The sequence below is a fragment of the Sinohyriopsis cumingii genome, chromosome 1 (genome assembly GCF_028554795.1).
Source record: "Sinohyriopsis cumingii isolate HCF-2022 chromosome 1, ASM2855479v2, whole genome shotgun sequence".
NCBI lineage: Eukaryota > Metazoa > Mollusca > Bivalvia > Unionida > Unionidae > Sinohyriopsis > Sinohyriopsis cumingii.
In genome coordinates, this window is record NC_142961.1 from 98,653,969 (window position 1) to 98,681,322 (window position 27,354).

At 35.8% G+C, this 27,354-nt stretch overlaps 1 protein-coding gene across 2 annotated transcripts; it reads left to right on the forward strand.

The window, feature by feature from the left end:
- The first annotated feature begins 8,702 nt into the window (after window positions 1–8,702).
- On the forward strand, window positions 8,703–26,876 carry LOC149807415 (uncharacterized). Of its 2 annotated transcripts, none has more exons than XM_089938402.1 (10): window positions 8,703–8,839; window positions 9,639–9,703; window positions 10,271–10,292; window positions 17,035–17,264; window positions 18,257–18,393; window positions 18,930–19,051; window positions 21,744–21,840; window positions 24,637–24,823; window positions 25,120–25,273; window positions 26,485–26,876. In XM_089938402.1, exons 2-10 carry the CDS (start codon window positions 9,653–9,655, stop codon window positions 26,697–26,699), a joined length of 1,215 nt encoding a protein of 404 aa, XP_089794528.1. In that variant the 5' UTR covers window positions 8,703–8,839; window positions 9,639–9,652; the 3' UTR covers window positions 26,700–26,876. The 2 variants fall into 2 exon arrangements, with proteins under 2 accessions (XP_089794528.1, XP_089794466.1); XM_089938340.1 differs by having other exon boundaries at window positions 8,815–8,933.
- The last annotated feature ends 478 nt before the right edge of the window (window positions 26,877–27,354 follow it).

The window sequence follows — 27,354 nt, forward strand, 5'->3', positions numbered from 1 at the left end:
AACATCTGGTTTGAACATCCTTGTCCCCCTATACAAGGCCATACCTAGAACATGTATAAATTTGTATATGAATTCCTAGACAACACAAACTCTGACTATTTAGAGATATCTGACAATTTCAACGGACTATGTCCAAAACTATTCTCGCTGAAGAAAGAATGATTGATCTTGATGGGTATTCAAATGGCTTCGACTTTAATCACTGAAGCCATACAGACCCCACTGATCGAATCCCCAGGATGTTCTGCTGCTTGAAATTACTAGCCAAATTGCCTGGACTCACTTCACGGTCATGTGATGACAGGCATCCTAATCATAAATAACTACGTTGGAAATAGTATGTAAAAAAAATAAGTTTTAAAATAATTTTCTGTACACTGGAGATTTCAGCGAGTGACAGGAAAAATGGGAGATACCCATCATCTCAGGAGGAAAATCCTGGACAGGAGGTCCACATTTATGGTATGGTGGACATATGTATTATGGATCCTGAACAAAAACTCAGAAATTAAATTGGGCTTTACCAAACCATACCAGGTGTTGATCGTGGACTTGTACATTGGGAATTATATTGAAAAGAGAGCACCACTTAAATTCACTTTGCCCAAAATCATTAGCAAGTAAAGGCAGATCTGCGTATTGGGGATTTTGAGGAAAGAAACTCAAATTGGGCAAAACAGGTGTTGCTTGCACATCTTGGGTGTACACCAACAACCTCAATATCCAGAGTTCACCACATAAAAGCAGATGAAACTATATACCAAGAGTTGAAAACAAATAGTTTGATTGGTTTTGAAAATCCAGCATGAAATACAAAATCAGAAGTTGCTATGTGAACACATTAACCATCATTAAAGCCAGAATGACTATGGAAGAGTTGTTCTTGTGTGGGATACATGCATGAGAGCCCATTTGAGACGGTGGTATAATAAAAATTAGGCTTATGCAATTGAGCCAAAGATACCATGTGAATACAACTGAAGCAACCATGAAGTCAAAATTACTCTCAGGATATGGTCTTGTGGGACTTGTGTATAAACAACAAAATATTTGTATGGCTAACACACTGGAAGTGTGACACCTGATCTAGAAGCACAGCTGCTTATTCTTCATGTAGAAAGATTGGAAAAATTTAGAATAAGTTTGCTATATCTTTAAATGTATATGAGCTATTGCAAGCTACAAAAAATGACAGTGGTGCAGCTGATAGAAATTACATTAAACCTGTTAGAGTAATGAAACCTGAGAAAAAAATCAGAAACATAAGCATGTTGATCATATTCTCCTCAAGCTGTCCCTGATGTTTTAAGCAACTTGCACACACTCACATCATCGTAAGTGCAATAAATATTAGTCTGGATCCCTGCTTCAGATGCTTTCTGGAGCGTTGCAGTCTGCTATAGGTATAACAGTTCCAATCGTACAACCTCAGGTGGGTGGAGCTTTAGGTGTAGGGAACATTGTATTCAGAAATAAACAACACTAGCTGTGATTGGTGCAATATGTAAGAGTTGTACTTTCTTTTAGGCTTAAAAAAAAGTTGAGCCTAATGGCAGCATGTGAGATTATGTTAATTCATATCTAGATCATATTTTGTATTTTTATGATTTTTGTTTAAAATGTGGTACGCATAGCAGAAAATGTGTTGTGATTAGATAACACTCCCCCCTGTCTAGTTCCAGCAGAGTTATCTTAAATGTAATGGAGTACCTGGTTCTGTCCTTGTCAAATTGACAATCTAACATTGTTTTCTATGACAGTGTGTGACATACCTGCTGAGGTAGGATACAAAAGTATATTTATTTCACAAAACATTGGCATTGAAGTCTATGGAAAAACAATTGGTACCGTGATACAAAGTCAGGCGAACGCTAACTCCATATTGTGACGTGATCAAAACAAATTACCTAATATGGCACATTTATTCCTTTAATATTCTGTTTGTTAGTAATACAGTGTGAGCTTTACTAATACTTGAAAAATTTGAGCTATAGCAGTCGTTAATTTGTGTTCAAGCTTAACCACCAATTCAGTCATATACTTATGTTTACGAACATTTTTACTAGCAGGCGACGATAAAGGAAAAGGCTACAAACAACGATATTTTGTTAACATTGCACACTGTACACAGCGTCATCTCAAAACGTCTTTCTCGAATTGATTCCTTGATGAATTTTACGTCGAAATTGATATGAGACGATGTACGACAGCCTAAATATAGCCAAAGATTGAATCCAAAATATCACCCTTTTTTACGAGGGGGTGAGTGTAACGATTGTTTTGCAAATATTGCACACGTCATCTAAAATATTCTAGTTGCATTAATCCCTTGATCAATTATAGATCGATATCGATATCTCGTTGCACATGACACCTGAGACTTTGCCAAATATTAAAATCGAAATAGCAAGCCAATTCCACGAGAGGGTGAATGTGACGATATTTGGTCCAATATTGTTCATTCTGACTGCATAATGTAATTTTAAAAGATCCCATTTGGAATCAGTTCATTGATACCTTTTATATTAGAACTGATTAAAGGCCTAACTATTATCTCTTCTATGAAGGTGGGCGGATGGGGGATTGTTGTTGTTGTTTTAGGGTTTAACGCCATTTTTCAGCACATGATAGGCTATACATGGCGGCCAGTATTAATGGTGGAGGAAGAACCCGGAAAAAATCCCGGAAAGAACCACCGACCCACGAGAAGCTACTGGCAAGCTTTCTCACATGCCCACATTGGCTGAATCCGAGACTCGAACCCACGCAGACAGAGGTGAGATGGCAGTGATCCGTAACGGAGAGCACTTTAGACCACTCGGCCACTTGGGACCCGCGGATGGGGGAAGGATTGCGTTGCCTCGGAAAAGCACTATTATTAAATAAACTAAATGTACATGCCAAAATTTTTGATCGGATCTTTATGGTATTAAGTTATATAAATTAAATATCCACTTGTATTACGGAGAAATGTAATATTATTATATGTTTAAATAATTTTTTGAATTAAATTAATTAATTTAAAAACAACACTTTCACATTAAAATTTGTATCATGTTAAAGGAAGTAATGTGCCTTGCCTAATGACACAGAATGAATATAATGCATGTAAAATAATATATCAGTATCCGTGTAAAATTTTTCAAGCAGTGGCATAGCAAGAAATTACAACATTACTCCAACGAAAATAATATCAATATCGATGTAAAATTGATCAATGAAATTTTTGCAATTAAAATAGTGTAGATAACGTAGAGTGAAGTGTGCAAGATTTGCAAAACAATCGTTACACTCACCCCCTCGTATAAGAAGGGTGATATTTTCGTCTTAATTTTTGGCTATATTTATACTGTCGTACATCACCTCGTATCAATTTCGACGTAAAATTTATCAAGGAATCGATTGGAAAATTAATTTTTGCGATGACGCTGTGTGAAACGTGCACTATTAACAAAATGTCATTTTTGTACCCTTTTCCTTCATCTTCGCCTACTAGTTAAAATATTCGTAAAATGATTATATGACCGAATTGGTGATTAAGCTTGAACACAAGATAACGACTGCTATAGTTCAAATCGAAAGTATTATTAAAGTTCACATTGTTTCACTAACAAACAGAATATTAAAAGAATAAATGTTCCGCGGTTCGATTAACTAGATCTCTCCATATGAGGCCATTTATTTTGATCAAGTGACAATATGGCGTCGGCGTTCGCCTGACTTAGTATAGCGGAGTGCAACACAGGGAGCATACGAAGCAGGGAACCAGACTAAAAAAATATGTATTCGTACTTACCTGATTATGAGGTTCGTAAACTCGTTTCATTTCGATTGCCTTTGTTGTTTTAAAACCTCAGTTGAAACAATCTTTGTCATGAGTAAATGAATGTTGAGAAAAGGCATTGTCCAGCTTGTGTAAGTACTGCGACACCAAACCTTGCTCTCCCAATCTTTTGGTAAATTAGTCAAGTATCTTTGATCTGAATTGATTCAATTCTGGGTGTTTCTCTGGCATTCTTGAATGTGCCCTATTTTTCTCTTTCTTTATCAGATACAGCTGGATCCAACAATTTAACAAAATGTAACTTCCAGTAAATGTTAATGCTCCCCCAATTATATTTGGTGCTTTGGCCATTTATTGTTCAGCAAAACGTGAAGTAGCGTCGTTAAATTCATAACTGATAATAAGTGTCTGCAATGTAGCTTCATTTCTAAACTTATATAACAAACTTTATGTATTTTTGGTTTCAACTGGGAAATTACCAGGTTTTTTTTTTTTTTAAAGCTGAATTTCCCATTTTAACATGCCTTTAATTCAATACCATCAAGATACTCTTAAATCAATACAGTATGAAAATCGTAAAGCAACCCGTCTTGTGTATAGTTTCTTTTTTCTTCTTTCTTCATCAAAATGCTTTTTTAATGTTTCCTCTTTCGGTGTTCTAATTCTATCAAATAATGAAATATTATTACGCTCATTTCCGTGGTAAATTCAATTTCAAACATAAATGGCAAACGTTTGTTTCAAAATCATTCAAGTCATTTTGTTTATTCGATTATTTTATTATGCTGATAATATTAAATACCGTACTCAGATGATCAAATGCAATCCATCTCTGTTACATTGCTTCTTTTGGGAAGCTGTTGATGATCACATCGGTAGTTTTTAATTTCCTATAAACTTAAGAAAAGTTGTACTATTTAACCCTAAGATCCAGGGCATCAGTGAGAACTGAACAAGGCAGATTTGAAAACGTTTCAATCCCTCTGCAAATCCAATTTGACATTTAACAAAACAGTGGGTCCACTTTTCACATTTATACTCCGGGATGTTGCTGTGGATAAATTTCAAACAATTCGTTTATTTCTAAAGGTTCCAACAAAATGTTTCGGAAAAGATGCCTTTGAACATTTCAATGCTAATCCAACAACTGAAAATTTTAATAAATCCCGAACATACAGCGTTAAGGTTTGTCGTACCATTAGAGTAAGCAAGAGGAAACATGAATGGCCTTTGTCTCTCGATTATACGTTCAGTCCTCTATTAAATCGATGAAGAAAGTGGCAACAAATGTCACTGGCAGAAAGAAAAGGAGTAAATTCAAACACTTCAAGAAGCATTAAAAATTGTTACATCCTCATCAAAACATCTCGAATACCTCGACCGAAACATTCTCGAAAAACTCCAATATAATTATTCTCAAAACTTGCTAAATGTCAAACAACTGAAAGACACAGTTCCTCTAAATTTCAGATCTACTAATGCTGATGATTACAATAAAACTTTCATTCTCAGGGAACTACCATACTCTCTTGACCCTTCCAACAACCGTATCATATCGCTAGCTCACTGCATTTGCAGCTCCATGGAATCCTCTGTTTTCTGATGTCCACCAAACTGCTAGCATACGTTGAATGTGGATTCAGATGCCAGAGAAGCAAAACAGATGCCCATCTGTCGGACTTCAAGCATGTATGAGAGGAACTGTCATAAGAAAACATACTTGCTTTCTATTTCGACTTGGAGGAGGTTTATGACACCACAAGGACATACGGCGTTATGAATGACGTATTCAACCTATTTAACCTATTCAGCCACCGTCCTGGTCTTAATTGGATATAAAAATAGGCATACATTTTTGAGTTAAGGTAGGCAGCACCTTTCAGAAAAATATCCTCAGGATATGTGTGTGCCTCAGGGTAGCATATTTTCAGTCACCCAATTCAACATGAAAATTAACAGCTTAGAGAAATGCCTTAATTCAGGAGCTGACTACTCATGATATGTCGACGACTACTTGATCTGGTCGGCATCAAAGAGAATCCATACTATTTAACGTAAACTACAGATAAGCTTAAATGAAGTGGCTGAAATTTCTGAAATCTACAACTGGATGCACTTTTGATGATTACATCGAATTTATAATAACCCAAAACTTGACTGTTGTTTTATTCGCGTTGTAGAGGAGAAAAATGTATTAGAGATTATTTTCCAGCGTAAATTAACTTTTATTTCAGTATTAGATACCTCAGGGACAAATGTAAAAAAAGCACTGGATTTTATACGAGCTGTATCATAAACAGATTGAGGAGCAGATTGGAAGTTCTTCCTCCGGTGATATAAGTATTTATGGAGTTCTAAAATTGATTATGGTTCAGTTGTGTACAGATAAGCTTGTATAACGTACCTCCAGAGTCTTGATCGGAATCCCAATTAGGGACGTAGACGTTTGGATGCGTTTAACATTTTTCCTTCAGAAAATCTCTTTGTTGAGACAAACAAACAATCACTTCAGATGAATAAATCTGGCTCTTAAGTACTACTATCTTATATTTCAATCCATCTAATCACGCATATGATGGAGTTTAAAGGTCAAAATACGAAACTTTGTACGCTCAAAAACTAAATTTCATTCGACCTGATAGTATACGAATTAGTCCTCCCTTAGGAACAACAAAATTTCAATTTTGGAAATGCTGAAATAGATTCTATATTTCAGCACTTTGATTATCTTCCCCTCCCTACCATCTTTTCTGACTGTTTTCCGATTCAAGAAGTCCACAATAAACATCCCTTTTCAGAATATAAAACCAAATGAAATCAGAGCCATCTATAATGGTCACATGTTTCTATGTACATACGGTTTGCAAAGCTGCAGACAAATCTCGAGCTTGTTATATAATAACAACTCTATTATTACCACAGAAATTACAACCATGATCACATTTTTTTTAACTACATTGAAATCTCTCCAAAAATGTTTTAATTCGGTTTCCTTTTTCCGTACTGAAAGCTTTACGAGACCTTATCTTGAAAGTCAGATAATATCGCAGATCATATAGAAATATGGTTTACTTATTCAATATGGAAAATATATTTTAAACTCTTAACTGCTTAGTCACATTGGTAAGGAAAGATTAGCTAAGGCAGCCAAAGCTACCCTGTATTCGTCTGTTTACGAATGGGTGATCCCAAATATTTAATTTAAATATTATTTAAATCAAATATGTTTTAAGATTTTATACGGGGTACCTTTGTTTTATTTTTTTATATACCTTTTACTGAATTTAATATATTTGACTTTTATATTTCATCTTGTTGCGATTTATATTTATATTATTTTCCCTAAATATTTAGGGGTAATTCTTCTTTCTTACCAACATGTTTAGATTTTTTTCTTTTAGTTTGCACAATTTAGCCACTATTGTGCTGAAGTGCCGTTAAACGCTAATATATTTATTTATTGTCATTGTTTAATTGCTAAGAGTATAAGTTTATTAGATTCTTAAAAAATGCATCATATTCTAAAATCCCTTTTTTTTAAAAAGGGATTTGTAGCCAGTCTGATGTTGGTCCATTTATTCCATTTGTATGCAGAGGTTCACCATAACAAGAGTCTGCCTCTGTAAATTTGTTACTCATTTGACCATTAATCGTGTGTTTCTTCTATATAGTCAGAACTTGTTTGATTACCTCCCTTGATCATCCCGTGTAAAATATTAGCAGAAAGTCATGCCATAAAAGTTGTAACTTTGATCAAAAATAATAATAGTGTATTATTAAAATAACATATGAGATATAGGGCATGTTTCTGTTCTAGTCTTACACACTTGTCTTCCTTCTTGTATCTATGCGATGGAAGACTAGTAAGCAATGGAGTCTAGGGGTGGTCAATCTAAATGACACTACGACTGATTGCATTCGCAGTTTCATACATCGATATATACGTAACACAGGTGCCGGCCAAATTGAAAGTGCAACAGAAAAAATGCTTTTGTTAAAGTAAAGCTGGGTCTTTGGCTATACATGATTAATCCTGCACAATATATATCTGAATAGAATATAAACTTTCTCAGATCTATTCTTTATTAGAGATAAGATCATCATTTTGGCGACAAAACGGTTCATTAGATTGGAATGTGGGACATAATGAATTATTTCGCCACAAATTACTATGCATGTCCCAGCAATCACACCATGTTTCACTATCAAACATTCCTTTTTTTAATAAAAAAAAAATGCTCATCCCGTTGAATGTTCTTTTAAGAACAATTTTAATTTGGATTGAAATTCCGATTTAAATCATAACAACAGAGGTTAACCAATATATTTATGTTTTGCTCGTGAAAAGCACGCTGCTGGAGTACAGCTCAAACAAGGGAATCAGTTCTAACTTTGGAATTTGTAAATATAAAAATAATGTTTAGAAGAATATTTTATTTTGTTCTAAGACACGAATCATGTAACTTGCACAGGAAATACAAGTGCAAACTAAAGATGTTAATAACAAATTAAATGTTTCAAAGAAAGCATATTTATTACTTCTTTATTGGCCTATACGCATAAGTATTGTAGCGTTACATTTGACAAATGCAGAGAGAGAGAGAGAGAGAGAGAGATTTTGATTTTATTTTGTTTGAGACTTGCGATGTATCGACTATGTTTAAGCCAAGAAGAAAAAAAAAAAGGAGCAAAACCCCCAATTCGCCTCGCTTTTTGTTAATTAGGGACCACCAAATTTTCAATGAACTGTTAAATCCTCCAGATTTATCTGATTTACTGCTTTCCATTACCCTTGTTATTCTTTACATACCTGCCAACCGTGACCCAAAGTATTAATGCTTTCCTGAAACCTTTGACATTCTTTTACAAACCTGCCAACCGTGACTCAACCTTTGCTAGGAAACCTAACATATACCAAGTTCATGCTTGTCACAGGAGACTGCTCTCGTGGATTTTCTTGCTTTAGAAACTCTTCTTTGGGTCATTACCACGTGATATGTGTGACTTGTTTTAATTTATCTTCATGGATGGCTTGACACGGGGAGCTTTAGCAAGGTAAGAGCTACTTGCCTAACCTTGCCATACTTGCTAAAAAATTGTGCGTTTATCTGGAGCTACATTATAATGTAGATAGCAAATAAATAAAAAGGTGAGTATCCAATATATTTTTATGCTAAAGACTTTGCAAATTTTTGTAAATGAAGTAACTGCTTACACTACATTAATCCACGTTTTCTCCCGACTTATGCACTGGAAAGGAATGACGTCATGTCTCTATTATTATTATTATTATTATTATTAATATTATTATTATTATTATTAAAATGGTATATCCTATTGTCATTATTACTATCATCGTAATTAATAATAATAATAATAATAATAACATTATTATAATTCTTCTTCTTCTTCTTCTTCTTCTTCTTTTTCTTTTTAATATTATTATTATTATTATTATTATTATTATTAAAATTATTATATTATTATTTAACATCATGGAATATTATTATAATTATTATTATTATCATTATTATTATTATTACAAATATATAACCTATTGTCATCATCACTATCATTGCAATAATTATCATCATCATCATCATGATCATCATTGTTATTATTATTATTAGTAGTAGTAGTAATAGTAGTAGTAGTAGTATTATATCATCATCACTATCTTCGTCAATATGGATTCTTCTTTTACATATGCTCGTATGTACAAGTTTGGAATTTTAAGTTAAAGTTCCAGTGAATATCCAATAATTAATATATGTTCCCAAGAGTCTCTCTCATCAGGCAAATAGGTCTAATAGATGCATTGCTTTCAAAATCTATTTCTAAACATTTATTACAGATCTCCTGTCCAAAATGAATATATTCCAAGTTATTGCCCTACTTCTCTTGAATTTCCTCGGCAAGGTTGGTCTTATTTTAAATTATTTGACAGACATTGCTTATTTGCTTTTAATATTTAGAGTAATTCATAACATGTCATTTTCAATGATTCAGTTCTTTGTATGTATGTATGTGTGTGTGTGTGTGCGTGCGTGCGTGCGTGCATGCATGCATGCATGTATGTACGCACATAGAGGGACATACATACTTATGTATTTATGTCCATCTAAGTGTATATCTACGTGTATCTGTCTTTCATGTTTCATATTCGACCTTGAATTAGTTCATTTTAAAAAGGAAGAGACTTGCCATGAAAGTAGAGAGAGAGAGAGAGAGAGAGAGAGAGAGGTTTCTTAAAGGAATAATAAATGCTCCGCCTACGCACATAGATCATGATATCGCACTATCCCTTTCCATTCATGAGATGTTGAATGACTCATAAATTCAGAAACCAAAGTCGGCAAATATTCTCAGTATCTCTTTTAATAAAAACATTTGCAAATGAAGGTTGTCTTATCATTTGAAAGCTACGAGTATTTTATGGCAATCGCTGTAGTCGTTTGACGATAAAACTTTTTGTTTTATCCACAGACTCAGGCCGTGTCCTCTGTAGGTAAGTTTCCTGATTTAATCTACATGGATTTGCTTGTGTTTGGGTGAAGACATCTTTTTTCTATTTGGATATGAATGAATGTACGGGGTTAATATCATAAAGTTACTGCTGTTCTTATTGGTTAATTGCGTTCTGTTGAACTGTTTGCTCATTCAGTTCAACGCAAAATAAAGGAAAGAACAATTACTGCATATTAACCCAGTAAAAACATAAATATATAAAAATAATTAATACAAAAATTATGTAACCAAAATTCAGTAAAAATCATTACCTTAAAATCACACAGTTTAACTGAAAATGCAGTAGTATAAATCATAACAAACACTTGAAACAATACGTCAAAGCAATTAATCGTTATGGTTTTTAATCTAGGTTAATTACTACAAAAAGCATCTAAAAATAAGGATAGAGAAAAAGGAAAGAAAAACAGTCGCTTTAAATAGAAAAGGAAAAAAAAAGTTAACAGATTATCATCAACTAAATCAGATAAAGCAACAATGCAATATATATATATATATATATATATATATATATATATATATATATATATATATATATATATATATATATATAAACTGACAACAAACAGTGCGAAACTAATATCTAACTGACCTAAGTGCTTTCGACTCTTTAATGAGTCTTTTTCAAAGGCTAATACAAAACATAGACAAGACAAACAAATAAAACAGAACAACGGTTATGTTTGCGAAAGTGTACATGGCTGTTTCTACAGGAATTCAACCTTTTAACTTTATTATGTGTCAACTAGCTTATTTCAGCATGTTGCTGATACTGGAAAATATTTGTATTGACCTAGAAATCGATGAGCCGTAATGACATCTGTTGTTTGATGTAAATTGATGTAAGCATAGATTATATCCCGGATATTTTATTGTTATAGTAGTCATAGGCTATTAAGCAAATGTAAAGTATTATTTAAAAGAAAATGTGTCGGCTGCAAAGGTAATTTTATTTGTGCATGGTTGTATTTATCTAGTCTTCGTGGTTTAAGCCGCTTGGTTTCAATGTTCTAAGGCGGCGTATCCAGTAAGATTCATTTTCTTTCCTGGATATTTGGACTCCATTTGGGGTTGTGAGCCATTGCAATAAGTGTTATATCACTGGAAGAGGAGAAGTGTTCTGCGACCGGGCTTCTGTACAGCTTCTTTGTCATCCAATCAGATCTATGAAGGTTGATCCTTTTTATGTAGCTTTTCAGTTTTTCATATATGAAGGCTATAGATCTTACACGTGATGAGATAAATGACATTCTCTGTTTTGCACGTTTTGTTTGGACCATGTATTTATAATTTTTCTCTAGTCAATGTGCTAGAATATGTCCTGGTCTCTATCATATATTGACAGGTTTTGCACCTTTTATTTCCACAGGGGCCAGATTGACTAGGGTGGTCTTGATTAGTGATTGGCGTTAGCTTCGCCTTGAAAGGATTTTTGTTTTCCGCTAGGTGACTACATGTTTGTTAGGGAGGATTATGTGTGTGTGACTAGGATTGTTAACGTAGGTTTAATAATTTTTCAGTCATATCGCCACAATGTCGGCAGTGTGGCAGTTGATAGCGATGTCTAGCACTGAAGCATCATGCCGCAGACATGTGGCATCATGTCCCACACAGTCTCATTATCCTGACACCAGGCCGACCAGTCCTAACACTAACCTCTTAATGTTGGGCGCCGAGCGAGGCAGCTGTACGTACCAGTTTTGTAAGTCTTTGGTATGACTCTGCCGGGATTCGAACCCACGACCTCCCGCTTCCGAGGAGGACGCTCTAACCACTAGTCCACCGGAGCAGTGTTAGGGAGTATTAACTTTATTTGCGTCCAAAAATCCACGATGGGCCAGTGTTTCCCCATAATTTTACCTACTTTGGGGTTGTCTGGATGGTAGGTCAGGATAAATGGTATCCTGTCAGCCTTTTCCTTCTTTCCATATTCTCGATCCCCGGCCGAGTCATACCAAAGACTTACAAAAATGGTACTAACAGCTGCCTCGCTTGGGTGGGACATCATGCTCCATGTCTGAAGCATGATGCACCAGTGCTGGACATCACTAATAAACTGTCACACTGCATACATCTTAGTAATATGACTGCAAAATTGTTAAAGCTACGTTAAAAATCCAAATCACACTCACACACACACACACACACACACTTTCCATATTCTAGTAGGTCATCGCGGTTTGTTTGTTTAGCCCTTTGGGTTGCCTCTGTACTCGGGTCTTTGTCGTAGACTCGGTAAATTAAATATTTGTATAGCTCTTCAGACCTTTTTAGGAATGTCTCATTGACGGAGCAAACTCTGCCTATCCTCAGTGCCTGGCGATATGGGATGTTCCTAATGCAATGGTTTGGATGACAGCTGCTTGGGAGGAGATACTGTTTTTTGTCGGTTTGTTTGGAGTACAACGAAAGGATACAGGCATGTAGAGAAGCATGTGAAACTAGAACTGTAGACACCCACAATCCCTCCTGCAGCTTGTCCTAAAACTTCATAACTTTGAATTTAATGAAGAAAACTACCTCCAAATTTATGGAACCGCAATAGGTACAAAAATGGGCTCTTCGTATGGGAAAACTGGAGGATCAACATTTAGCATCGGTTGAACTTACACCACATCAGTGGGTACGCTTTATCGATGATATAGAAATGAAGCCTACTTGAGACTGGGCAGCAACCCATAATGCTGTTCACAATGCCTTGTGGACATTAAATCCAACGCCATGGTTGTGTTGGTCCCCTTTTCCGCTGAAGTAGAGCTTATGCCCTTCATCTGTTGTTATTTCGCAAATGTAATTTCGCCAAAGTTATTTTCTTCCAACGCACTTCGCAGAGACCAGTAATGTTCCAGTTGTACCTCTCCTACTCATGATAGGTTTTATTCAACTTTCCCACTGCCCTCAGTGTTCTAACGTTCCATGTACCGATGATGATGTTGTCTCTCGCACGGATCTTGGTAGTGGGGGCACCAGTAGCATACTTATCACCTCTGTCCTGGTGTGCAGCGGAAGGAGCGGTTATTGTTGATCCGGCCTGCGACCGATCCGGTATGGAAGAATTGTTAGCCGTCTTCATGCGGTATGTCAAGAGCAAGATACAGCCTGGCTGAGTCCATCCCTCTCCAGACTAGATGACCACAGCCGAAATCCACTGATATAGTGTGGCACGCTATAGCCCTGAGCACATGGTCGTTAAGCTCATCTTAGAACCATTCCGCCCTGGCCGTTGACTTCATCGAGGAAGACTTTCGCTCAGTGATGCTGTGCTATCATAAGACTATTTTACCTATAGTTGCGAGAAATACCTTCAGCATCTGCAAAATCTACTCCACGTCTTTATAGTATTCAAAAAGACCTTCGATAGGGTACGGCATGCGCCCTAATGAGCAATTATGAGGATGTACATCAGCTCAAACCTGGTACAGGTTGTTGAGCACCTCTATGACAGAGCTACCAGTGATGACCTCATCAATGGCGGCAGAGGAGAGTGGTTTCGAACAACAGTTGGAGTGAGACAGGGATGTAGACTGTCAACTACACTCTTCCACATTTTCCAGGAAAGGATCGTGCAGGATGCCGTTCATGACCACAAGGGCACTGTCAGCATCGGAGGAAGAACACTAACCAACCTTCGGTTCGCAGATGATATTAATGGTTTAGCAAGTGAGGAACAAGTCCTGGCTGACATGGTTGAGCGCATCGACACAACCTCCACAGCATACGGTATGGAGATTAGCGCCGGAAAAAAACCTGATGACAAACAACACCAACGGCATCAGTGCAGAAATAAAGGTCAGTGGACAGAAGCTGAGAAGAGTCACAAGCTTCAAATAATTCGGATGAGTTATCACAGATGAGGGCTCCAAACCAGAACTACTTTGCAGGATTGCCCAGACAACAGCAGAAATAACAGGGTTGAGACCAATATTGAAAGATGCCAGCATTGCTTTTGGTTCCAAAATCAGGCTGATGCGCTCGATTGTCATATCCATCTTTCTGTATGCTTGTGAAACATGGACGCTCACATCAGATCTACAAAGAAGTATTAAAACCTTCGAAATGAGATGTTACCGCAGAATCTTGGACATCTCAGACATTGACCATGTAATCACCGAAGAAGTCCACAACAGGATCCATCGGATCCTATGAAGACCACTTGACTACTATAAAAAAGCGTAAACTGAAGTGGTACGGTCATGTCTTAAGATCATCTGGACTGGCAAAAACAGTCTTGCAAGGCACAGTGCGAGGGAGCCGAAGAAATAGAGTTAGTCATATTTGGATACCTTGATTAAGATTTATGATTATACGTACGTGTATATACCTTGTAATAACGACATTTTTATCAAAAATGAAATTCGTCGTCTACTGTACACATACATACATACATACATACATACATACACATACATACATTGGAACCAAGTGGCTTAAACCAAGAAGACTATTAAAAGACAGCCATGCACAAATAAAATTATCTTTTGCAGCCGACACATTTAAAAAAACAATTCTCTAAATTTGCTTAATAGCCGATAATGACTACTATAACAATGAAATATCCGGGATACAATTTGCGCTTACACAAATTTACATAAAATAACAGATGTCGTTATGACTCATCGATTTCTAGGTCAATTTAAATATTTTACAGTCTCAGCAACAAGTTGAAATAAGTTGAAATAAACTAGTTGAAACATAATAAATTTTAAAGTTTATTTCCTGTAAAAACAACCATGTAAAATTTTGCATACATAACCGTTTTCTCTATTTCATTTTTTTGTAGACTTGTCTATGTTTTGTATTTGCCTTTTAAAAAAAAACCTCATTAAATAGTAGAAAGCGCTCAGGCTAGTTAGATACTATATACAATTTTTTTTTCAAGCGTTGCTGTACAACTTGTAAGGATACGTCAACATTACATGCACCATGCTACAACGATTGTGTCCGAGACCAAGTGTTTCTTACACCATGATAAAACGATTGTGTCCGAAACCAAGTGTGTCTAACAGCTCATTCATTCTTAATACACATTGAAGTTAATTTGCGTTTACTGTAAATTCCTTATATAAATATCATGCCCAATATTTGTAAATTTTCTATTTTTTAAATTTAAAATATTTAATACTGTTAAAGAGTCTTTGTATTCTAAGAAGCTCTCCCACCCCACCCACCCCGATTCCCCATTAATAATGTAAATTCAGTGTAAATTGTTTAGCACCTAAAATATTTATTCAAAAGCGCAAATTTACTCTTTCAGTATCATTACCTTGTATATCTCCCACACACACAAACACGTGTTTGTGTGTGTGTGTGTGCGTGTGTGCGTGCGTGTGTTAGCCTTTTTTGCCTATATTTTTTTTCTTTTCGGGAATTCCTCAGCTTATTCTGCAACATATGACCAGCATTGATCTAATGAGCTGTTAAGTCCTACACACACGCTGTCTGTCAGTAGAGGTAAACAGACACCTAAATATGCACATTTTTGGTCGATTATCTGCTTCACTGTTTTGATAGCTTGGTCTGGTTGGTCTCTTGCCTATGTAGATGCTACCACGTGGTTTCTAAATCGTGTATTTAAGTCATTCTTTAAATTGAAAGGCCAATTTGAGGTTGAAAATGATAAAGTAATATGATTAGGCATTTGTCGTGTGAGAGTACATCAGGTGAACGATTTGGTCTTTGATACGTTTGTCATCTGGTGATTACCTCACACGTGTCATTTATAGAACTTAATTCAAAGCATTGGTACACACAAGGAGTCTTCCTACCGATGGAATCAAACAACGTCTGCGTGAGTCTGGCTTCGACAGTCCATGTTTTCCTTATTTCCAAGGACACCAGGACAGCAGTCGTTGTCAACTGAAAGGTTATTAAGCGAGCAAACACTATATATATATTTGTGTCTAACCACTTAATAACCACACATCTAGAAGTTTTAACGATTTCGGACTTAAATATTTTTCTTCTTTCACATTTGTATGATTAACCATTTTAAGTCAACTTTTAGTGCTTCACGTGATGCAATACAAAACACGACCCAAACAGCAATTGCAATAGAATTATAAAATTACTATATACGTATAACGAAAAATATGAATATCCAGGGAATCCCATATGCTAAGAATGTAGGGAGGGTCAATTTTACGGAACTAATCAATTCTTTCATAAAGTCTCATTAATGCTATACAATATGACGTCTACTCCTATAAACTGATTAATTACTCGGGTTGAGAAATTTATTACCAACAACAACTCCCCGTAAAAAAAAAATAATTACTAAAATTTAACAAAGCTATAAAAGGAAATATAAATACAAAAACAGGTAACGCAGGTTTATTAATTGTAAATATACATATTCGCCGTAATTGTAATATAATCTCGTAAAAATACAATCAATTTATAACTATAATTAATGGCGTTGATTTCAATACTGAACTATATAATGGCCATTATTCGTGAAATCATTCACAGTTGTACTGTCTGATCAACAGCATTACGTCTGGAATCTCTAAGTGGCAGTTAGGTGATCACCGAGTTCTAGTCGATGAAGATAATACACTTGTGGTTTGCAGAACTTAAATTGTCAACCTTTTTTTATACGATGTACTATAATTCTTATATAATAAGTATACTCCTTTAGCTAGATCAAGCCGTCAAGTACACTCAAGTTTCATTTTCATACGGTTTTATCTATTGAATCTATCAGTTGTTACTATCTATTGTAGCAAAATATAACTGTGTGAGATACCAAAATGACAGTTTCATCATGATGTTCCGACTGGACAAGAAAGAGGACAATATTGTAAAAATCCATGCTTTGAACCAGGTCACAGATCAAGTCATCGACACATGCTTTGTTTCTGGTACGGGAACAGACACAGATCTGTTCCAGATTGACGTTCTTGTAACTGCAAATGGGCTGGCCAACAATATATGTGGGATGACTGTTAAAACGGTACATTTATGCTATTTTTCAGGGCCCATAGACAGATAGATAGATAGAGATAGATGATATATATATATATAGATAGATGGGAATTTACCTTATTGAATACATATACTAGAGGTGGATAGGAAAATATCCAGATGAATAGTCTACGTATAATTATATACAGGCAAGTAATGATTGTTTAAATGTCAGTTGAAATTATTGAAAATGAAAACTGTAGTTTAATATTATGCTTTGAATATTTGATTGACACTTGTATGTCAGTATATAACTAGTGTTCATCTTTTGAAAATGACATACTGAATGGATTATATTTGGATAAAAGGGATTTTTGGGGTATTGTGATAATAAAATGCAACTGATATCTTTACGAAATATACCCAGAACGTAATATATGTTGTTGAAATGCAGTAAATACCATCAATATACGATTAAAACCAGAGCATTATCATGATATGCGGTGGCTCAGAGCTCAGCGTGCTAGACTCGTGACAGAAAGGTTACGGGTTAGAATCCTATCATCGAACCAGCCTGGGTCGGCAATCGCAGTTTCCCTGAGCAAGGCACTTTAAATAATTATCTAGTTACCAAACAACTCTGTATGTTTATGTGTCGTAAACCAAGGCACGCCTTTCACAATTTTGAACGAACGTCATTTGCTGATTCATAGAATGAACAGTCTGGTAGATATTGAAATTACGGTCGTGATAAACGATATTACTTCATCCAGAACAATAGACAACTCTGATCCTTATACAATCAACATTTCTCATAATACAGTATCAGCGATTTTCAACGTATCAAACTTAAATGGGGGAAGTAACCTATTTGCATGCGTATCTGTGTGTGCATGCACGCATGTGTGTGCTTGCGATTCCCAACCTAGTTAATCTGTAAGAAACAAGAAGCATGATGACCTTGACCTTTAATATCAAGAGCTGTGCACGATTGGCACATTTGATCGTACTGATATTTCCTTTTTATCTCGCTTGTCACAGTCCGGAGACTACCAATGGAAATTCCGAGTGTATGATTCAGACGACACAATGAGAGGCCCCCTTGATGTAAATTACATCGTTACATGCCCCAAGATTGGAACAACCGTTGGTTGGGTGTCGCTCAGCGTAGATGTCAGGCAAGTGAATCCCGCCCCTGTAGTTACGAAGCTATTCTAGTGGAGTGTTCACTCATATTTTGATATTATGTCCTTCACAAGCACCGTATTTTTAAAACTCTCTATATCAAGAAATAAGTTGGCATATTTCGAACATTTCTTTGTTATTTAGTTGATTGATTTCTAATCGTCCAGAACGTGCACAACAGAGAATGTCATTTTAATCAAATCTGCGCACGTTGGAACGAATAGTGGTATGCTAGTGAAGTGAAACTCTCTGACTATCGAATGTGCAAGACAAGGAAAGAAAGAAAACCAACAAATCATCTAGGCAGAAAGAGCGGAATAATAGAATTGCTAATTCTTACAAGTAAAATAAACAGCGTTAACATAATAGTTTCCTTTTCTTACATGATTATACATGAATCTAATACATTATGACAAAACAAGACAATACTAATTTCTGTTTGTTTGTTTTTGTGGCTTGCTTTCTTTTCTAGGTAAAATTTCCATTGTCAGTAGAATATTGCAACATTGTACTTTTCCATCAATTTCAGACCAGATCGACCTCTTGCCGTACAATTCACTCAAAGTGATCAACCCGTTTCAAAGCTGAAGGTCGGGGATGTCTTCAGTTATAAGGTCTCGATCAATCCCTCTGTAATTGGAGCTAGTCAATGTGAGCAGCTCCTGTGGATATATTAAATACATTTAAGTACAGTTAAACCTGTCTAAGAGGACACCTTAACATAATGTACGCATGATCCGGATTTCACCAATAAAACTTAAGTTTTGCTTACGGTAGAATCCAGCGATTGGATTTGAGGAAATTTAAATCTGACTTAAATCTGACCAATAAGGTTGTCTTATACCTAAATTTTGCTTTAAAACTTGTGTTGGTGAAAATGGGTCCTGTTCGTCATGGATAACATCTATTAACTCCAGCATTAACTTCAACCCCTACATACAAGTCAATTGTCTAATAATGACAACTGTTGTGGTCCTTTGGGTATCAGATATCAATGTATTTTTTCTCTTCTCTTCTCCTCTCTTTTCGTTTTGGTTTTTTATTTTTTTATTAGGGGTTGGGGGAACGGTACTTTTAGCAAATTATTGGTTATATTTTATGCAGAAAAAATTGGAGCCAAGTGTCATTCCCAACGATATAGGAAATATTTTGAGTGTCAGCTTTGGTGAATAAAGATTAAAGTTATTCAACCAGTTGAATAAATACCGTCGAAAATGAATTAAAACCATTAATTGTGACTTGAATATTTACTTAAACTTGTCTGATATCCTTAGTTGTTAATAACCTTGTTCTATCGTCCAGTGGCGTCACTCGGGTCGGTGTCACCCAGTGCGGTAGCTCATGGTGTCACCCCCATGGTCCTCCTTCCGTAACAGACCATACAGAATCCTTAGTAATGTCATTTTGGTGTCACCCCCTCTGATGGTGTCACCCGGTGCAGTCCGCACCCCCCACATCCCCCTAGCGACGCCACTGCTGTGCCTGCTAGTCATGTATTTAACTATGATCGGTTATCCGCTTATGAAATCCGACTAGACCGAGCAGTGTGTGCTCTGTAAAATTTGCAATTTTTCATTTTGGTGTCACCCCTCTGAGATGGTGTTACCCGGTGCGGTCCGCACCCCCATAGCGACGCCACTGCTATCGTCTGCATTAAAGTAGATTTATAAAACAGTGAAAGACGCATTCCTTTTGATCATATGCCAGCACCATCATTTTTTATTTTTAAATGAAGAGCGGAGCTGTGCCGTACTGTATATCAAATTTCTTATGTTGAGGCACTGTTTAGCTACGAAGTTTATACATGTTATAGTCTTTTGTGTGCTTGTGTGCGGGGTTTAATCATCCGTTAACATAAAGATTCTGACCCATTTGCACGGATTAAACAAGCCCCATCCTTTGGTTACGTGTCTTGCAGATGACCGGATAGTAAAACTGCGTAAACGAAAGAAAGAATGACGAAAAATGTAATAGTATATAATAAAGCAATATATGATATCAACAAAATAAAAAATCGAAATTCAAATACAATTTACGATCACTTTCCTTTCAATATAATACAAAATGAAAGAAAACACTTACACTAAAAGCGCACGACACCGGATCAATTGTTGTAACTACTACTTCTGCTACTACTACTACTACTACTGCTACTACTACAGGATGACCACATAGATTTTGCATAAATTCCTTGCTTTTTTGTGCTCACCTTTTTGCGAATATATTCCACATGTCTATAAAATCGATACCGAAGTCTGTAGAAATTGCATTGAATTAACGTACCTACAATTCTTATGGTGTTTTTCCCTTTAGTCATTTCTCTGTATGCAGTATGTTTAATTATCAAAGATATTCAGGACAAACTTTTAACTTTAGATAAGGGATTTCGCCAAAAGTCTTATATTTAGTAATGTAATTTACATTATGAAAAACATGCAGTCTCGGATTATAAATCCATATATCCGCAACTATGGTGAACTACTGCTGCTGCTACTACTATTGATTCTTCTTCTATTACTACTACTACTAAAAGTCTAGATGACAGCCATCATCAGCAGAAGTTTGAAGTAGATACACTGGCATTTGGGATGAAAAAAGATTCAGTACTGCATTAGAATAGTATTTGACATCCTTTCTATCCTTTACATGATGGTTAGCCTTGAATGTGCAATGTCCGTTTCACATTGCATGTACTCATCCAATCCATTTAATCCAAACAGGACTGAAGAATTAACAACACTATGTGCAACATAAATAAAAAGGATTGATATATGTTACTACTCGCCCAAAAAAATCTCAACACCCACCCACCCCAAAAGGCCGTGCAAACTTTGTCTCTTGTATTAGCATCCCCAACTGAGAGAAGTGTCACGTGTAACATTTACATTACTTGTCACGTGTAACATTTACATTAGTTATCACGTGTAACATCTACACTACGTGAGCAACTTCAACTGAACCATATGGCTGTCATTGAAGATGGCCATTCATGTTTGTATATTAAACTACAACACACCCTAACATCTTTATTACTGAGTAATTTCGATGGCCAAGTCGGTGATTTATCATGGTCTCTGATATGTAATAAACGGGACATCCGGATATCAACACAATCTTCTAAATAAACAACAATAAGTAATAACCGCACATACAGAGTTATTAGTATCTGTAACAAAATGCCATATGTGATTGTAACTTAATGTGCAGCCAATGCGAGTCTACATGCCGGGTAATACATCCAGACAAAGTCAAAATAAACAAGGATTATACGTTGTCTATGGACATGCATGGCATGTCCTGTTTCTGATTTTCAGCTATTCCGAATGTTTATTATTATTTGTAGTCATTCAGAGTGCCAGAGGGATCTACGTGTACAACTGCGATGTGTCGAGTGACTCCCAGTTCCAGAGGAATGTCTACCCTATTATCGACGAAAATGGGTTTGTATGTGCATGCCATGAACACGCAGACACACAACATACAGTCACATAATAAGGGTCTGTATAAAAGTCATGATTAGAGGGTGCCGTAGAACCATTAAACTAGCGGGGTTATCACATTAGATTTGTAGCAAAAATTGACAATTTCAGTTTACTATCAGGAACCTGTCGCACAATTAATATACATTAATTAAACATCAATAATAATAATAATAATAATAATAATAATAATGAGGACTTGGTACAGCGCCTAATCTTTAGAAGCTCTAAGCGCTTTACAACATTAGACAACACCTATAACATAAAAAAACATATATAATGATATGATTTCATAAAAAAACACCATGAAATTAGAAAACATAAAAAACATGCTGAAAATATTTAAGTTAGGAAACATTATTAGGTCTTTATGTTTGTTCTTGCAGTCTAAATAAGTGAGTTTTAAGAGCACTCTTGAATGGGATCACCGTGTCTTTGTGTCTAAGTTCAGTTGGCAATTCATTCCACGTTGCTGGGCCCTGGTATGCAAAAGAACGCTGTCCATATGACTTTTTTTTCATAGTGGGAATGATGAGTATACGATTGTCAGAAGAGGAGCGAAAGTAGCTTGCTGGTGTGTACACATGGGTGAGGTCGGATAGGTATGTTGGACTGGAGTCCGTGAGTGAAACATAGCACAGAGAACAAATTTTGTGTTTGATTCTGGATCGAATGGATAGCCAGTATAGGGTACAGAGCAGCAGGGAGGTGTGCTCTGATCGATCGTGGTACTCTAAGTATGATCCGAGTAGATGTGTTTTGAACTTTTTGAAGCTTCTGGAGTAGATATTGAGATGAACCAGACAAAATTTAGTTACAATAGTCCAGTCTTGAAAGTACTAATGAACACACAAGTGTTTAGTGGCATCAACTGAAAGATATTTGCGAATGGAGCTGATACATCTCAGCTCAAGATATGCAGCCTTGCATATGTTCATGACATGTTGGTGCACTGTGAGAGTACTGTCCAGAGTAACATGTAGGTTTTGTACTGACTGTGTGGATTTAATGTTGGTGTTGCTGATATTTATTGTTTGAGGTAAATGATGTGAATGAGAAAGTCTTTTTGTTGTGGTCAGAATGGCCTCAGTTTTATCATCATTCATCTGCATCATGTTACATGTCATCCATGATTTCACATTAGAAATGCACCTCTCTGCACCTTGGATGGTAGCATCAACATCAGTTGGGTGGCTAGATTTGTATATTTGGGACACTGGATGATGATCTATGACACTTGAGAGCGGCGGAGTGTATATAATGAAGAGAACAGGTCCAAGAATAGACCCCTGTGGAACACCACAACATAGATTAACTGGACTGGAGTGTAGTCCATTTGCAGACACAATTTGTGTTCTGTTCATCAAGTAGGACCTGAATTACGGTAAAGCTGTATAATGAATGCCAAATACATGCTGGAGACGGTGAAGTAATATATCATGGTTTATTGTGTCAAATGCTGCAGACAAATCAAGGAGGGTGAGGACTGTAATCTTTCCGCTATCTAAGGCAGAGAGAATTTCATTAACTACTTTTAGAAGAGTAGTTTCAATACTGTGGCAAGGGCGATATACAGATTGTACATTGCTGAAAAAAGACTGTTTGAATTCAGATGATATACAAGCTGGGATAGAACTACCTTTTCTAAGACTTTTTTTATATGAATGGGAGATTAGAAACTGGGCGGTAGTTCTTGAAATCGTTATCATCGAGTGTTGGTTACTTCAGCAGAGGCTTTAAAATGGCAGTTTTGAAAAATGATGGGAATTCCCTGGGTGAGAGGGAGGTATTAATAACATCAGTTAGTGCAGGCAATACTGGATCTAAGCACTCAAGCAGCAGTGATGTTGGAGTTGGAACTGGATCAAGTTCACATGACTGTTGCACTCTTCATCACGTTTGTACGTACTAACTCTATGGAGCCAGGTTCACACACACACACACACACACACACACACACACACATATATATATATATATATATATATATATATATATATATATATATATATATATATATATATATATATACATATATATATATATATATATATAGAGGTTGATTTCCATAAGCACACCATGGCAATAAACACTGCATGTAAAATAAAGGTAATAGGTGCTTATAAAATATCCTTGGAAATGTATAACTTAGTCTGTTTGAAAGAATAGCAGGATATCACTTCCGGCTGTTAACCTACAGATCTACATAAATCTGCAAAAATCTCCAAAAATAAACACTAATTCGAAATTTATGGGGAAAAATCTGTACGCATGCGTAGCCTAACAACAACCATCGTTAAACGCAAAAATAGACTACATAAGTTTCAAGTTCTCTAGGATGTCCCAAAATTCCTTCTTGAGAGACACAACAATCAAGACTGAGCAATTGCCGATTCAGATTATTCCCACCAAATGGCATGGAATGTAAGTCGTGTATGTCCGTATTGTAACAATTGAATTACATGCTTAAAACATGGATACACATTATGTTCATGACGTTATGTTGTTAATATTTATTGGTTTTAAATGCCTGATATGTTACAAGTGAGATTACTTGAGTAAATGACTAATTCGGGCCAATGTATAAACATATTAATCCATCTTATCATATTTGATAATGGAGGTGGATGGAGTGCGAATCAGTATGTGGTTTTCGCATCCAGAGCTAAATAACACTTAAATGTTCGTTGTTTTCTTGACAGAAAACTACATACTGACCCGAACTCCATCCACCTTTATTATTGTTATACATTGTAGATGCAGAGTTTCCGCCTCGCCCTACGCTCCCGCCTCAGACTTTAAACAGTCCAGTTCTAGTTCAGTCTTCCCAGTAGTCCTGGAGGCCAAAGGGGCTCGTGTTCAGACTTTGGGAGAATCAAATAATGTATACTTACGATGCGACTACGGAATATGTACGGTGGACAATGACCAATTTTGTTTACAGGTAAGTGAATCAAAAGCTCAATGCTAAATATTCAGCCAATGTCCATAACATTTAGAGACGAAAAACAATCATCTCCTGTGAAAATGTTTCCGCATTAATATTTAATTATGGTAACCAATATTTTAATTTTAAAAAAGTATTCCGGCAATCTGGTTTTGAATCAGACTATTTCGTTTTAATATATATTGATGCCAAACTCCACCATAAATGCCAAGGTTAAAGCCTCAGCCTGATCAACATATTCGGGATAAAGCTGTATGCAGAATGTAAAAGGCATCATTATTTTTTTTTTTAAGAGATGTCTAGCCACAGTTTCAGCATCTGCACAGATGGCCAGCGAAAAGCTTGTTCCCAGTTCACCCCTAGTTATCACAATCGAGACAACTTCCACTACTCAGTCTACGACGACAACAACTCGCACTTCAGGGGGAGCAGGAGCAGAGGCAGCTAGTAAGTAGTCGTTTATATTTTTTCATTAAGTCATAACTGCTATTTTACCAACAAAATCACGGTGTTTAAATTTGCTTACGAACTTGATCAATGTGGCGTTAACCCTTTAACTTATACGAAAAATGATATGAGGTGCCTGGAAAAGTGGAGTGGGTGTAAGAAAGTTAGCAAGTAGTCGGTTGGATGGAATCCTTGAATGGGGCTTGGGGCAAAACCCATTATTCTTATGCATTTTAAGCGTTTCCATTGCATACTTGTAATCATCTAACTGTAGAGAAAAACATACTGCATGTCGTTTTCCACGCATTTCTTTTGATGATTGTTTTGTTTTTGTTTGGGGGTGGGTGGTAAGTATTCTAAAGTGCTGGCATTTCAGATAACTCACACATCTCACATCTGTCTGCGTGAGTTCGCGTCTCGGTTTGACAAATGCGAGAAAGTTTGCCAGTAGCTTCTTGTGGGTCGGTGGTTCTTCCCAGGTTCCGCCTCTACCAAATATACTGGACAATTATGAAAAGCATATCTTAATGTTGAAAGTAGAGTTAATCCATACACAACCAAACCAATCATTTACGGGAGATATAAGGTCGTGCCGGCTTCGACATCCTCCATCCGCTCCTGTATTTTTATTCTTGCATCGGAGATAGCATTTGGGAATTTTGTCACCAAGCTTAACTGAAATTAATTTTTGAGAAAAATCTGTTATTTTAATACTTTTAAAAAAATCAGTTATAGGTCGTAGCATGCTTATAAAGTGCAATTTACATGAATACAATAATAACTATTTTTGGTGCGATTTAATGTAGATCATTTATAACTGGTGCTGTACCAAATATCCATCTTGAAAATGACAGCTACAGTTAAAGTGGATATGTGGTTTCGTTTTTGTTTTTGTTTATCACTTACAGAAACAGCAGGGTGTCAAATTATTTTCGATGTCATTTACGATAAAAAAAATAATCGTCGGAAATTGATTATGATTGTGCAGGATTTTCTGACTCACTACTTTAATGAAAAATTTCATTCGCCCAGATTTAAAGATCTTGCAATTGAGATTGGAAGAGGTCTGTAAATTATTCTTTTCACTGACTGTCACTGTTTTGTGTTGTAATTGTGTTTCTTTTTGTTATAAGAGACAGAAACTTTTAGAAAACTTTATAGGTTTGTATAGTTTAGTCTAAAGTGTGACAAATGTTATTCCTTCGTTACAGGTAGCGACACAGTTATCATTGCTGTGATGAGCTCCCTTGGGGCTCTTCTGCTGATAGGCGGCATTATTGCTGTAGCCATCTGTCTGTATGCAGCCAATAGGAAGAAAAAGAAATACAATAAAGATCATTTAACCGACAACGGAAGTTACGGTTTCTATGACAACAACTACTTCCATGATGATGCAAATTTTCCGCAAGTTCTATACAGATATTAGGACAAGGAATCAGTAACTCTTGGTGCAAATCATTATTGCCCGTACAAAACTTTGTGTATATCATTTTGAGGAACTAGAGTTAAATTGTCAGCTTTGAAGTTGAGTTAATTCTTCATTAAAAATATTTCAATATGTTCATAAACAATATGCTGGAAATAAAAGCATTTTAGAGATAAATAGTTTTGTTCTTGTTCAAGGTTCCACTTATCTACACATTATCTACATGTTTATTTTATATATACTTGAATCCATTAGAAATATATGCAATTAAAGAAATACATTTCGTATGCCATACTATGAAAAAGAATTTAGTATAATAATTATATCATAATATTATTTTGCGTTGATGTTATAACTTAAATTGCAACCAGTATTGTAATATATATATATATATATATACACACACATACATACCTACACATACATACATACACACATACATACCATACATACATACATACATAAAGTTGAATCATTGAAAATGACATATACCGGTTCCAATTATTTTAGTTTATATTGCGATTCCCTTTTGTCTTTTGTGTTTGCATTTCTCTTTCTTCTTTCTCTCTTTGCAATAGCATTTCATGTTCTCCTTTGTGCAGTAGCACATGGATTTCTCTTTCTTCTTTCTCTCTTTGCAATAGCATTTCATGTT

What these genes read in the sequence shown, in the direction of transcription:
- LOC149807415 (XM_089938402.1), top strand. Translation starts at nt 9,653, where the DNA reads ATGAATATATTCCAAGTTATTGCCCTACTTCTCTTGAATTTCCTCGGC. An exon ending in GTGGGATGACTGTTAAAACG is followed by an intron (nt 17,265 to 18,256) that starts GTACATTTATGC and finishes CGCTTGTCACAG; the next exon opens with TCCGGAGACTACCAATGGAA. An exon ending in CCTATTATCGACGAAAATGG is followed by an intron (nt 21,841 to 24,636) that starts GTTTGTATGTGC and finishes TATACATTGTAG; the next exon opens with ATGCAGAGTTTCCGCCTCGC.